This window comes from Macrotis lagotis, chromosome 5 (assembly GCF_037893015.1).
Source record: "Macrotis lagotis isolate mMagLag1 chromosome 5, bilby.v1.9.chrom.fasta, whole genome shotgun sequence".
Classification (NCBI taxonomy): domain Eukaryota; kingdom Metazoa; phylum Chordata; class Mammalia; order Peramelemorphia; family Peramelidae; genus Macrotis; species Macrotis lagotis.
The window spans coordinates 165,742,372-165,758,123 of record NC_133662.1 but is presented as its reverse complement, the minus strand read 5'-3'; the positions used below and the strand labels follow the sequence as shown (position 1 = coordinate 165,758,123).

The window sequence follows — 15,752 nt, the reverse complement described above, 5'->3', positions numbered from 1 at the left end:
ATTAAGAACATGTTATTAGCAATTTGTACATCTATTCAAAGATGGAGAAGAAATCCTGCCTTGGTCACTTGGTCACTCTCTTGAATTTTCACCCTAGGTGAGGTTTCATTTTTACTTTTAAGTTCTATGCTAATGCATTCTTCCAACAAATATTTATTAAGAATTCAGTTATTTTTCAGGCACTGTGCTAGACGCTGACATAAATACAAAGACTAACAAAAAAATTGGATTGGAATCTCATGTTTACATTCTCTCTCTATATATATATGTATGTATGTATCTCTCTATACACATATAAAGATATATATCTGTGAGTATGTAATTATATATATTTATTATATATATATAATATATACACATAGTTTATACACTCAATATATAGAGAATATATAAAGAAATGGAGAAGTATTAGCAACAGGAAGGAATCTGGATAGGCTTCTTGGAAGAGGTGTCACTTCTCAGTAGAGGTCGAAAGAGAAAGCTAGCTCAAAAGTAGGAGAGTGAATTCCAGCTATGCCAGCCAGCTTTTGCAGAGTACAAAGATGGTTTATATGCAGAATAGTTGGAAAATAATCTCAGAGGGGAGGCAACTGGGGGTATTGGGAATTGAACACATACAATAGAGGAAAGCAATAATTATTATAAATACAAATTATATATTTATAAATATTATGTAAAATATATATAAATGTATTACAATATTTATAAATGTTATATTGTTTCTAAACATTTAAATTATATGTTTATAAATGTATTAAGATAAATATTATATAAATAAATATTTTAAATATGTAAGTATTATATATTGTATCTATATAAGTATAAATTATAAAATAAATTAGGATAATTTAATTATTAAATAATAAACCTGGGAAGGTAGCTGAGAGCCAGATTTCTAAGGACTTGAAAAGGAAGGGCTTTGTACTTTATAGAAGAGGCACTGGGAAGCCACTTCAGGTTCTTGAACCTGGGAATAGCATGATCTGTCAATCAAGAAAAATTTATTAAGCAGTTACTATAAAGGAGGCACTATGCTAATTACTGAAGATTAAAAAATGCAAAGACTGAAACATTCCCTTACTCTCAAATAACTTACCAGATATTTTGGGGGCAGTTGTGTAGGAAATGAAGAAAAGTCAGGGACAACAATTAGAACTTTACTGCAACAGTTGAAGAATAATAGTGACAATGTCTTGAACTAGGATGTTTTGAGGAGCGCAGACTAGGGGACAGAGAGTAGAAATGTTCTAGAATAAAACTGACCAGACTGGGCAAGTGAGAAAGGGAATCTAGGGAAGAAATGAGGATAACTTCAAGACTGTAAAGCTTCTCAAAGAAGATGTTTATTTTTTTTTCTAAAATAACCTGGCACCTGGCACCAGTGCTTTTTTTAATTGCTTGTTAAATCCAGTTGATCATCCTTATACAAACTACCTCCTCAAGGCCTCTGTGAGGGGGTGGGGTGTATGAAGGAGAAGGTGCATTATCATAGCAGCTGCAGTGAATTCCACATTAGTATAGAGACAAATGCCAAGAGAAAGAGGAGTTTCTCAAAGAAGGAAAACTAAAAACAAATCAACAGGAAGTGATTGGGGGTGTGGGCAACAATAGTAACAGATTTGATTGCTTCCAAAATAGAGAGGAATATTAACTACAACGGGCTGATTCCAAGGGTTTCAGAACTGATTAGCACAGGAAATTTATTCTAATTCAAATCTTTTTTTGATATCTTGCTATGTCCACTTAAAAAATAAAGTACATTCATGGGAGTTCACTTATATGTGAAGCAGGGGTTTTTTGTGTGACAGGAAAGTAGTGAAAAGCAAGTAAATACATGTGAATTAGGGAATGTCTAAACAAATTGTGGTACCTGATTAAAATGTGTTATAGTGTGGTTATGCTATAATTACTGTTCTGCAAGAAGCAATGAATAAAATGATGAATCCAGAGATGCAAGGAAAAGACATGAGCTGCTGCAAAGAAAAGAAAAACCAAGACAACACTATACACAATAAGACAATAGTGTAATAAGAACCACATAAACAAAAATGGGTATTGCAAAATTGCAAACAAGCATGGCCACAAAAAAAAGAGATGGAATCTTTTGCAAAATTATGGAATATAGGCTATAATGCCAGATTTTTTTAATATATTGATCGTCTTATTGCCTATTTTTTCTCTTCTTTGTTATGAGGAAAAGGAGACAGAATAGATAAAGAGGGGCAGCCTGAGAGATGGTAAAAACTAAAAGATAAACAAAAATCTTTTTGTTTTTTACTTTTTGCAAGGCAATGAGGTTAAAGTGGCCTGCCCAAGGCCACACAACTAGGTAATTATTAAGTGTCTGAGGTTGGATTTGAACTCAGGTACTCCTGACTCTAGGGCCGGTGCTCTACCCTCTGTGCCACCTAGTCACCCCCAAAATCTATTTTTTAAAAAGCACCCAGCTTTTACCTGCCAGGTTTGCTGAAACCTTTTTCAAAGCCTCTTTCAAATTCAAAAGATCTGAACTGAACCATTGAAATAGCTCTGAGTCACAGAATAAGAAATTTCTATTTGTTTTTCCCATGGTCCTACTTATACAGGGTAATAAAATTTCTTTTAAAAATTTTATACCTACAATAACTATATTAACCTTGTAACATGTAGATTAATTTCATGCATAAATGCAAAGGGGGGAAACCAGATTGACTAGCAAGAACAGTATTTACTAACCTTTCCTCATCAATCAACATGATAAATGATACTACAAAAGCTAACAAGCTTGCAAAAATCTTTTCCCAAGTGAATCAGAATTTTCTTCTGAGGACAACATTTTTCACACTTCTTAATAGAGAGCTCTCCAAAGATGTGTTATACTCAAAGTGCCATGTTAATTAAAATTTCAAAACCCACCTGAAAGTCACTTTTTCTTGCTTCCACCCCTCCTCCAGATGTGCCTAATAATCAGCCTAATAAGTATAGTTCATATTTTTATAAGAATACGTGCAAAATCCAGCCTCAGATACTTAATAATTACCTAGCTGTGTGACTTTGGGCAAGTCACTTAACCCCATTGAGTTGCAAAAACAAAGCAAAGAATGAAGCATGAATCTCCTATTTTTATATACTCAGGACAATGATGTGTAAATTTTATGATATTAGAAAAATCTATTTGAGAACAAAGGTGTTTCAAGAAACCCTTACTGCTGAATTTGAATTGTAAACCAAACAAAACTTGTGGAAGGCCTTTAGGGTTCTATTATTGGTTATGAAAGCAGAATATATTCCTTAAATATAGTGTTCATGAAATTACTAGGGGACATTTATCTACTATTATACTGTTTACAATCAATTTTCTGATATTATAAGCAGTCTCAAAAGACAAAATCTTGAATTAACATTCTACAGGCACATTTTCTTTGAAAAATGATGTGATTTTCTGAAGATAGTGTACATGAATTGATCTACTCTCACCACATACCATTTCCACTATAATCCAGAGGTCTAGAATATTCTCCCTTTTCATGATTGCCCACTGGCTTCCCTGGTTTCCTTAAGTCCCAACTAAAATCCCTGTAGGTTTCTATATTTATCTTCTTGGTTCGTGTTTATTTGTTATCTTCCTGACTAAACCATAAGCTCCTTGAGGGAAGTAACACTGCCTTTAATGTTTTTTTATATGTCCAGAGTTTAGTACAATAGTAAGAGCTTAATAAATGAATTGTTGACTGACTGACTATGATCTTTTTTTAAATTTTTTTATTTAGGGCAATAGAGCTGAGTGACTTGCCCAAGGTCACACAACTAGGCAATTAAGTTTCTGAGGCTGGATTTGAACTCAGGCCCTCCTGACTCCAGGGCCAGGACTCTATCCACTGCACCACCTAGCTGCCCCTGACTATGATCTTTAAGAATGTGGGTATTATCTTTTGTAACAATCCTGCTCCATCATCTAACTCATGTTCTAACATAAATTTGCCACAAAAGGTTCAACCATTGTGAAGCTTTCTAATTTTTCTTGATATCACAGAGATATCAATGAAGACTGTGGGCTCTTCATTATTTTTTCTCTCCTGCTCATATTCTTTATGATACCTTCCTTTGATGATGTCCTTTCTACCCCTTTCTCCTATGTATTTCAACTCACTCTCATCCTTTGCTTCTACATTGCAATGTGGGAGATCCACAACAGCAATTCACAAACACTATAGTGTTTCATGATTTATGGTCATATAAAATATCACCAAAAGATTATTAGCCTTCATTTCAATATGAAGTTTGTGGTCATTAAAAGACCTTTAGTGATTTGGAAAACCATTACTACCCAAGTTACTATTCATTTACAATGTTTATCTAAGAAGTATATACTGATGAATACTATAAAGCAATACATTCTGCTACAAAATAATCTAGAAAATAGTCATTTTTCACCCACTTGATTTTTTTCTTGAGGTTGATAAAGTCAAACTCCTTAAGAGTAGTTATGGAACTCATCAGACTGGTTATCATATAATCAAATGCAATAGCACATGTAAATCACTCTGCAAACGTTAAAGCACTATATGAATGCTAGCCAATTATGAGGAAGTTCTGTGATATTCTACTGGGCCTGACATAATTATGAGAATAGCAATTTTCTCTGTTTTATATCTTTCTTAATATTTTTAGTCATACAAACTAGTTTTACAAACTCGTGACAGCCTTTTACCATATTAGAGAAAGCCTCTAAACCACTGTTTTGCTTTACCAAAGAGTTTTAACTTAAAAATCAAATGAAAGAAGGAGCAGAGTATAGAGGGGGTGGAAGAATTAAGGCCAATGGATGGTATCTGCCTTGACACCTTGAGGTGTCATCCCTTAGCATGAGAGAAATTAAATCTGTATATATATTTGGAATTTATATTTTTATGCATAGCAACCTTTCCATATCACATTTTTATGCCTTCTGGGCCAGGCTTTACAGATCTTTTTTTTATTCTATCATGAAAGTGCTAAGTGGTTTGAATTTTCAAGTTTTATTACTTTTTTAAGGACTCCTGTACTATCTAGTTTATGACTTTTTTAGTTAAACTCAAGACAACATATAATGACAACATACAAAGCCATTCAAATTTGGCCTCATAGGCTGTAAAAAGTCTTTGAAACATTTTCTTTAAAGAAAACTACCTCGGGGTGGCTAGGTGGCATAGTGATTAGAGCTAAGTAAGTATTAAGATCTAAGGCCAGGGGGGTGGCTAGGTGCCGTAGTGGATAAAACACTGGCCTTGGAGTCAGGAGTACTTGGGTTCAGATCTGGCCTCAGACACTTAATAATTACCTAGCTGTGTGGCCTTGGGCAAGTCACTTAACTCCATTTGCCCTGCAAAAACTTAAAAAAAAACTACCTCTTCATATCAATAGCAAGTTCAATAGGTCTCAGTCCTATGCTACAATCATTGGAATTTATCTTATCCATACCACTCCTTATAAAGGAGAAGTACCTGAAAACCTTCAGTGGCTTGTTTAAGGACATGCAATTATGCTGTGATGGAATCTGAAATGGAACCCATGTCTCCTAAACTACTATTGCTCTGATCTACTAAAATCTTATCTAGAAAAAAAATAATTTTCTAATGTTTTTTTTGAAAGAAAAATCAAGATATTACTGTTGGGTTATACTCTGATAGGGAAAAAAAAGAAACACATTATCCTTATAAGCAGAGGTAGCCAACTGGTTCTTGAAAGATAGAGCTGAACTTTTTTTTGAAGATCAAAGCAAAGAATATATATACACACTAGTTATTTGTTCACGATGTTAAGTGATATTATAGCTACCATACTACAAATATCATAGAAGTGTGGAGAGAATGAATTAAAACCATTTCCAAGAAATGGCTCCATAATTTTTGCCTAGAGTTCAAGGTCCATTTTTCCTGTCAGTTTTCAAAACATTATAAAACAGACTACAGCTTGAGAATGTGCCATGCAACAAAAGAAGAGTGATCTGTATTTTAAAAGATCAAATGTTTGCATGAGGGCTGGGGTGGGGGGAGGAAAACTCACCATTCATAGTCTCCCCCTATTCCCCCCTCCCGTTTTTCCGATCACCAATCATAGTTGACAGCACAAAGAGGAGACGTCTTTAATTACACAAAAGGTCAGTGTCTGATTCCATGAAAAGCCCAAATACTGAAAACTATCTAGTTATTTTTTTTAACCTAGTACAAAAATTTTAAAAGGTAATCCATAGCTAAATATATATGAAATAGTTTAATTATCTGGGAAGTCAGTTATCACTTTGTTATTCAAAACAAATTCAAATTAAAGGATATAATCATTAAAGAGATAATATATTGTTGCTCTTCTCAAAATAAATGATGATGCAAATAACTTGCTTGAAAGACTAGGTGCAGAGAACTGTACCAGGGTGTACCTATGATAGAGACCTGATAAATGTTCACACTATAGGTTCCAAATGTAATCTTCCATTGGAAACACAAAATGGCCCTATATATGCTCAAGTAGGAATCAACTTCTTGGTCATTTATGTTTTATCAAGTAAAGGCATTAGGCATCTAAGTAGTTTAGTGAACAGACCACTAGGCCTAGAATTAGGAAGACCTGCCCCTTACCAGTGATGTGGCCCTAGGCAAATCATTTAACCCTGTTTGCCAGTTTCCTTATCTGAAGAATAAGGCAAACCACTTTCATATCTTTGCCAAGAAAACCCCTAAGAGGATTACAAAAAGTCAGACATAATTGAAAGTGTTAAAGAATAAATAAACTAAGTAAATAAAACATCATAATTTGATTCTGAATACTTTTTTCCTGCCTAAAGAACCAAACTGATTTGCTGTTCAAAATGAGAGAACTTCTCTAAGGTAAGGAGCACATTCTCTAAGGGTAACAGGATTGGCAAAAGTCCTTTGTACTCTTCAGACAAATGACCCAAACCCTAGGAGTTTGGGGGTACAATAATAAAAAAATCTTACTATTAAGAAAACAAATCTGAGCATTGTAACCTAGAGATAATAGACTAGCATCCAATGCAACCAATAAACTAAACTTGATATCAAAACAATATAGAGACCATTCATCACTGCAATAAAAATATAATTTTAGGAATTTCTAAGATGATAAAGCAGAAAATGCCTTGCAAAAACCTAAAAAAAGAATGAATGGCTCAATAAACTAGTATATGAATATATTTGTTATTGGGAAATAACATTGAAAAAATTATATGAACTTGTATAAGACAGAATCTAAAATATATATACATATATATAATATCAACAGAAAAGATAGCTAAAACATTTTCTTCTGAGCAATTTTTCTTTTGTTATATGAGGGAGCTCAATTGGGGAAGGGGAAATCTGAGAAATGAGATGCTTTCAAGGTGATGGAGAATTCAGACAAGATTTCACAGAAAAGGGACTTTTTATTAATTGAGCAAGCTAGTTTGGTGCTTTAATTTTTAATAGCTGTTTTCTTTTTCTTAAATTATCATGATCCCACCTCAGACACACCATAATGACAGAAGTCAGCATAACTGATACATCGAGAAAGTCTGAAAACATGTGAAGTGTGGAGCACCTGTTGATCTTCCACTTCCCCAAAGTGGAGGTGTTGTCTCCTTGTTGGGGATCAGGATGCAGATTGAAGCTTGTAAGAATTCAGACTCAGGCTATCTTCAATTCAAGGGAAGGCATTTATTTTGGGGATTATATTCCTTAAGAGCAGGCTGGTCTCTCAAATGGAGACAGTAACTCAATAAAAGATAAGGGTGAGCTTTAAAGGGGGCAGGAAGATAAGATAATCAAGGACATTTAGATGAAGGGTGCTAACTCAGACTTTTCAGGTTATAACAAGGATTTATTGTCCTATTGAGATAGAGGGCTTGTCTTGCTCAAGAAGAGCAGGGATTTACTGAGTCCTTGGCAGAGAGCAAGGTCCTTCATGCATCTTAGATCAACTTCTTAAATGTATGAAAATATCTCCACAGAGCAAGAGCTAATTGAAGAAAAAGAACCAAAGTTCTTAGAGGCAGCTAGGTGGCATAGTGGATAGAGCACCAGCCCTGGAGTCAGGAGGACCTGAATTCAAAATCCTGTCTCAGACAATTACCTAGCTATCTGATCCTGGATAAGTCACTTAACCCCATTGCCTTGAAAGAACTAAAAAAACAAACAAACAAACAAACAAAACCAAAGTTCCTATTACTTTGAAATAAATCAAAAAACAAAATTCTTCCTTTGAAATAAAACTTAAACTCATTAAATTTTGTGCCAGGGTTGAATACTTTTAAGTTATGCCACATTCAAAAAAAATTCTCCCCCTCTCTTGTTTGGAATCTATTCCCCACCCCAACTCCTGCTTTTAAATAAAAAAATAAACAATACTAATCATAAAAAGGGAAACCAGTCATGAAATTCTCTATTTTAGAGTTTTTGAGGTGTCCTTTTATATTTAATAGGGCCATGAGTGTATTCTTGAAAAAAATATATACTATATCCAATGAAAGGGGAATGGGAAGGGAATAGACATTTATAACATTAGGAAATGTGCACAATATTTTATAAATAGTATCTAAATCGAACTTCACTACAATTCTGTGAGGTAAGTGTGTTGCTAATTATCCCCATTTTTACAAAGAGATCAAATGAAGAGTCTGGAGTCACAGAGCTAAGCAATAGTAGAACTCATTCTAGGCCCAGCAGTCTATCCATCCACTGAACCACAGAGCTCCCTCTAGCTCTTCCAAATTTTCTATTTAAATTCCGTTATAAAGGAATGATTACTTTAGAAGAAAGCCCCAGTGGGGACTGGGAGATAGTTACAGAAAGAAGCCCAAAATTAAGGTGGATCCATAATCTAGCCACAGACTTTTCTAGCAAATCCTCTGAGTCAAATTGGCTTCATTTAAATAATGAAATGCTTCCAGGCTTTGGCTTTTACCTCACACCCTCTAGTTTGGGTTATACCTTTTCCTTTCCACCAATCTAAATTCATCCTATTCCAAGACCAAATTCAAAAACAACTCTCTCCTGTTCTCAAGTTTCTCCCTCTGAATTCCTATGGCTAAGAAGCAAGGCTTCTTTGACAGTTTAAAATATACTACTAGTATTCTACTGTTGTCTGGAACTGTGATTAAAATCTTTACTTGTCCTTTTACTCCCCCCCACCCCCATGTTCATGTCTTGTTTCTTAAAATCAAACTAGATTATAAACTCCTGAAATCTAGGAGAAACTGGAGTGATTTTTAATATACCTCTGCCCCCCCCCCCCCCCCCCAATGCTTCAAAATAGGGCCTAAGACAACTCTGGCCAATAAAATATATTAAGTAACGTCCAACATTGCATTTTGGAAGGAGACAGACTGGCCCTAATGAATGTGTACACTCTGACTTAAAGGAATTTGAGTCTATGGCCTCTACACTATACACATAATTACATCGATGGGACTACATCTATTTTTCACTTTAAATAAAGCCTGTGGCGTTGAACAGACCCAGCGTTCCCACTGACTTCAAAAGAAAGTCCTTGCCTAAAGCAGCTCCACAGGGCCCTGAAGAAGATGAGAAACAGGCTCCACATAATGAGAATTAGGAATCAATCACTAATCTCCTTTAGAAAAGGAAAATATTTCAGTTTCATAAGACATCTCTCCTATTCATTTATAATGTCTGATATAAAATATGCCAAACTGAAATAAGATTGTAGCATGATAGATATAGATATAGATGATATAGACATAGACATAGATATATGCAATATAAAAATAGTGTAATAGGAAAATTTCCATAAAATAGGAATCATATTTATTTTGAATAATTTGCAAAAAAAAAAAAGTAAAAATCAAATATAATTTGTTCTGATTCAACATCTGGTCATTCTCATGAGGCCAACTTATCATGGTATTAGAACTCAATTTTTATCAAGGCAATATGATTTTCCTCATGCAGGGTTATTTGTTATGAATGTTCCTCCCCCCCATACTCACATTTCTAAAAGATTAAGAAACTTTCAAAAGTAATAATGTTGAGACTGTACTCTGCCCAGTTTTAGCCAAAATTAAGTCAGCAGCCCAGTGGTGAAAGATTTGATATCCACTTACCAGTCCCAAAGCACTGATTGATTCTAGTTTTTCTTGCAACTATAATAATATGCAGAACATGGATGTTTGAACAAAAATGAGGATTCTTTTCAAATGAAATGTATATGATCAGAAAAAATATAATAGCTCTATCACTAATAAAAAGAGGTATTAACTGTTACAAAGTAATCAGTTCAATGTTTCTATAAGAATTTACATTCACTAAATAAGCCAAGTGACTGGAGAGAAATCGACAAAATGTCTGCCTAACATACCAGAAAAGAATGTTGAGGAATGGGAAACAAAACATTGTACAAATATGTAAAATAATGGCATGGTTCTACTTCCAAAATACAGAGGATACCAATAAGTCAAAGAAATATTTTACGTATTACTGATTTTTTCATTACTATCCCTCAGGTTATTAGATATAGGTATTGAGGTTTGAAGCACCCTAACATATCAGTCTTAGACAGCACAAAACTTGACTTACCATTTAAGACAACTGCTTCTTCTTCTTGCGGTTCATGTGGGTCTTCTCCTTGTCCTTCTTGCATTCCATTAATGCTGCTTATCTGTCCATTCTTCTGTAGAAGCTATGTGAGGAAAGGGGGGGGGGAAATTATTTGAATTCTATGTCTATGAAACAGAGATAAATAAGTTATAATCATTACCTAATGTTAAGAAAATGGTGGAGGGGGGAAAGGAAGGAATAAAAAGCAATAATATACAATCTAGGTTCAATGATTTATGTATTTATCCAGATTACTACATTATTTCAAGCTTTCTGTACTTTCCATAATCAACAATATAATGTTTGCCATTTAAAGCCTCATTTCCTAAAAATATGGGAAGTTAAAATTCCTTTAAAATGGGTTTAGGTCTTTCTTTTCTATATTTATATCAACTCTGCAAGTCTTTGGTGCTGTTATCATTGAAAACTTTAGTACCAAATCAGCTGAGCCATAATCTCCCAATAATTAAGCACCAAGTAATCCATAAATCCATAATGAAATGTAGAAGATCCCTTACTTTTTGAAGATGGGACACAAAAGGTTTGAGATGATTCTATTCCATTTCTGCTAACCTAAGAGATTTGTTTTCATGATCTGTTGATTTGTAACTTAGTTCTAGATGCTTACTGATGGGCACACCTCTCTTGCTCATAGTTCAAAGACTTAGATCAAAATACCCTTTGTGTTTCTTTTATTTCCCCATAAATGAAAGGTTAAGTGCAGAAGTTGTACTAAATTGATTCCACCTGGCAGCATTCCCCTCCCTTGCAAAGTTGTCCTTCAACTATATAATCTACTTTATAGAAAAAGATATGGATGTATTTTCATAGTAACATCACAGATGGAATAACTTGGCTTCAATATATTCACATGCTGAGTCCATATATTAAAGAGGCAAATACTCTTAGATTACATTCCCACTTTAAAGACTTTGCTTACCAAAAACATGAAAGATGATCATTTAAAATCAAAGTTTAAAGATAAAAGGAAAAATCTCACAATGTGTATCAGTTATAAAGAACTTCAGAGTTTGGAGAATAGCTATAGGAGATCTGCTGCAGGCATCTCCTACAAGGGGCCTTTTTCTTAAAATTCAAGTTGTTATATAATATGATTGTTTTTTCAAAAAACTTTCTGATTATAATCTCCTGTAATTCTCTTAACAAGCAACCCTGTGAGGTGAAAGCTTTTATCTTCATTTTAGAGATGAGAAAACTGAGACCCAGTAAAGGAGAAGTGGTGTGCCAAAGTTCACATGGATTCTATCTTGGTAACTATTATGGTAACAAGACCACATATGTGGGACACCACTTAACACCTTGCTCTGTTCTTAAATTTACTCAGTTCTTGACTTTATTACTGTCATCCTTTGTTAAAGTGAACAAGTTAACATACCCTACATACACATACATGCTTATTAGTTGTGTGATCCTGGGCAAGACACTTCACCTGTTTGCCTCATGTGTAAAATTAGGATAATGAGAACCTCTACCTTGCACAATTGTTGTGAGGATCAAATGAGATATTTGTAAAATACCTGGCTATATAAATGTTGGTTATTATTATTATTATTATACATTATTCCAACTAGATACAGCACTTGTAAAATAAAAACTGATTTTCAACTTTTGGGTTCTGTGTAAAATATATTTCTTGAGTTATTTCAGAGTTGAAACTTCAAGGACATGTACATGGTTACTCATTTTACCAGCCAGTTTTAAAACACCTCCATGACTTAGTACCTTGTCTTTGAGAGATGCTAGGAGGAAAACAAATGCATCATCTTGCTGCCAACCTGGTGCTGTCTTCCTAATTCTAGCCTAAGCAGAAAAGAAGTTCTTGTCCTCTATACTGTACCCAGGATCAACTGCACCACTAAGAGAATTTGCCTTATGGGCTTTTGATCTTGTACCCAACAGAAAGAAATATATGCTCTCTTAATAAGTGTTCTGAAGTGGGAGTAAGGTGTGAGGATAGGATTGCCTTGTGCATCATATCAGTCTTCACCCTCCAGACAGTCATTTCCAATATTCCAAAGATTTTGGAAATTTTTTTCTGCCAAAAAAAATGATGCTATATACTTCACCCCCATTAACTATGCTTGGTACAGTCCTAGAACAAGCCTTATTTTTAATTTTCTTTTCCTTTTTTCTTTTTTGGCTTTTTTGCAAGGCAATGGGGTTAAGATATCATTCAATTTCTATTATTTAAAGGGCAAGTGACTTAACAATAAATGACCTAATTATCCAGGCAAAACTATTATTGATACTATCACTAGTATAATGGTGATTTTTAACAGTTTTCAAAGAGTTTTCACACACATTGTTCCATTTAAATATCTAATTGAATAGTTATACACAGTGGTAAAATACAAACAAAAAGGTGTAGATATAAATAGTAGAATATATAGAAAATATACAATTCTCAGTCCTACAAGTTTCTTAACTCTTGAATTTTCCTTTGTGATTTTCACTACAATAAAGTGACCAGTCTAGAACTGATTATATAACCTTTTCCATAAAATATTCCAAAGATTTTGGAAATTCTTTTCCTGCCAAAAAATGATGCTATATGCTTCATCTCCATTAACTATACTTAGTACAGTCATAGAACAAGCCTTATTTTTAATTTTCTTTTCCTTTTTTCTTTTTTGACTTTTTTCAAGGCAATGGGGTTAAGTGACTTGCCCAAGGTCACACAGCTAGGTAATTATCAAGCGTCTGAAGCCATATTTGAACTTAGGTCCTCCTGACTCCAGGGCCAGTGCTCCATACACTGTGCCACCTAGCTGCCCCTATTTTTAATTTTCCATGAAGACTTTATAATTTTAGGATCCTAATCCTCTGTTCTTCAAGAGGAAAGTGTATGCTTGAGTTGAGCTTTAAATAAATTAATGATTCTTAGAGACAGAAGAGAGGAAGAAATGCATTCCATTCATGGGGGAAAGTGAAAAGTCATGAAGATGGAATTGTTTGAATGAGTACAAACAGGAAGTCTAGCTAGACCACACTTTGTAAAAAGAGTAATACAAACTATAAAAATTTAAGAAGTTGGTCTGGTTGTAAAGTCCTTTAATATTAATCAAGTTTGTCTTTAGCCTACTATAAAAACCCCCCCACTGTAGATATAGTCCGACTAGGACCCCTTTATTCTGGAAGTTTTCTCATTCCCAAACTTCATTGTTTAAAAATAAACTGCTTTCTAGCCATGTCTCCCCCCATTTTGTATTTCAGGCTGGGGTGAGAGAGACTGGAACTATTTGGGGATCATTCTCTAGTTCTACTCATGTCATTTCACTTGGTGACTTTTATCAGTTCTTATGGGTTTAATGATCTCTTTGCAGATGACTCCCAAATCTATACGTCTGTTTTTTAAATCAGTTCTGAGCTCATCATCACAGTCTGTTGAACATTTTAATCATGCTGACATGTCAAATTTAAATGTCCCACACAATTCATTATTGTCCCCCTTTTCTGAACTTTGATGTTTCTCCAGAGGGACCACACACTGCTAAGTGACCCAGATTCACAATTTCTATTAATTTCTCAAACTCTCAATCCCTCATCCTGAATATTCAATCAGCTGCCAAATCTTATTTCCAATTCCACAACATCTCCCCTCTGCCTCTACCAGTCCTATTCATCCTCCACATAGCTAACAGTGATTTTCATAAATAATAAATTCCAGTGGTTCCCTATTACCTCTCTGATCAAATATAACTTCAACTGTTTGGCATTAAAACTCCCTAAAACATGAAAAAGACCTTTTTCAGTGGTTGAGGGAAAAACATGTAGCTTTGTCAGACCAGTGAGAAAGGAAAAAATAAAAAAGAAAGATCATGAAAGCCAAGATCCTCCTTAGAAGGGATTGGAACTGAGAAAAGGCCACTGGGATCCTGCAGTTAAGATATCAATCAGTGAAGTGCAAGGGAAGAGATTTTAGGGAACTGAAGCCAGACTAAAAAAATATTCACATCTTTCTATTTGTTACAACAACATTTATATGTCTTTACATACAAGTTTATACCTGCAGCTGTAATATTATCTTTATAGAAATCACTACAAACATTTTAGGGAAATTCCAAGTTTGTGATTTATGACTTTTGAATGAAAGATGAGAAAAGTTTGTTTTATAGTGCCACTTTTTAAATTGTTTTTCTTAGCAATGACTAAAAAAAGGGGTGTGGGGTGGGACTAGTTGAAGGAGTAATGGGAAGATAAGCACACTCAACACAAGGTTGATAAAACATGTGAAGTGGCGTAGTGGTGTAGTGGATAAAGCACCGGCCTTGGAGTCAGGAGTAACTGGGTTCAGATCTGGTCTCAGACACTTAATAGCTGTGTGGCCTTGGGCAAGCCACTTAACCCCATTTGCCTTGCAAAAAACCTAAAAAAACAAAAAATAACTATATACATTCATATACTTTAATACAGAGATCCTTCTGGGAATATACCCAAAGGAGTTTAATGACAAAAACACATGCCCTATACCCACCAAAATATTCACAAGAGGAAAAAAAATTGGTAGATAGTTGTAGATACAAGAATATAATAGAATATTCCCAGACAATGCTGTGATGGATAGGAAGAATACAGAGGAACATGGGAGACATATGAATATAGGAACAGATGCAAAATGAAATAAGAAAAACCAAGAAAACAAATTTACACAATGAATCTATTATGTAAATTTTTAAAACCACTGAATTTTTCAGAAATTATACTGGTAAGATGACCCCAATGGAGAAAAGAGAAGATTTCTTGGTACTGTAAAACCTTATTTACTTCCTAAGCCATACCTACCTCTGCTATGTTTATTTTTTGTTTCTTCTTTTAAAGAAGAAATTGATCCATTACCTGATAAAATCAATTAAAATCATCTTGTACAAAGTAATAATTAGTGGTTATTAGGAAATTATTAGGAAACTAATATGAAATCTGAAGTCTGGGATGCTGGCATTTTATACACAGCATAAAAAGAACAGTAAGACATTAATATCTGAAGTGCTGACCTAGGAGTCAGAAAAATGGTTCAAGAACCACTTATGGCACATTCTAGAAGTGCTATCCTAGGCAAGTCATTTAACTGCTTATTATTCCAGACTACTCTCCAAGGCAATGAAGTCCAGAACTGGTGTAAGAAGCTCCCTTGAATGAAATCAAGGTTTGGATCCCAAGGAAAAT

General features: G+C 34.3%; 1 protein-coding gene across 2 annotated transcripts in view; it reads right to left on the bottom strand.

The window, feature by feature from the left end:
- Positions 1–15,752, bottom strand: part of AKAP12 (A-kinase anchoring protein 12) — a 108,488-nt gene that overhangs the window by 33,587 nt on the left and 59,149 nt on the right. For both annotated transcript variants that reach the window (XM_074187820.1, XM_074187819.1), the window contains exon 2: positions 10,548–10,650. In XM_074187820.1, the coding sequence (XP_074043921.1) occupies positions 10,548–10,650 (103 nt within the window). The remainder of the gene's footprint in view (positions 1–10,547; positions 10,651–15,752) is intronic.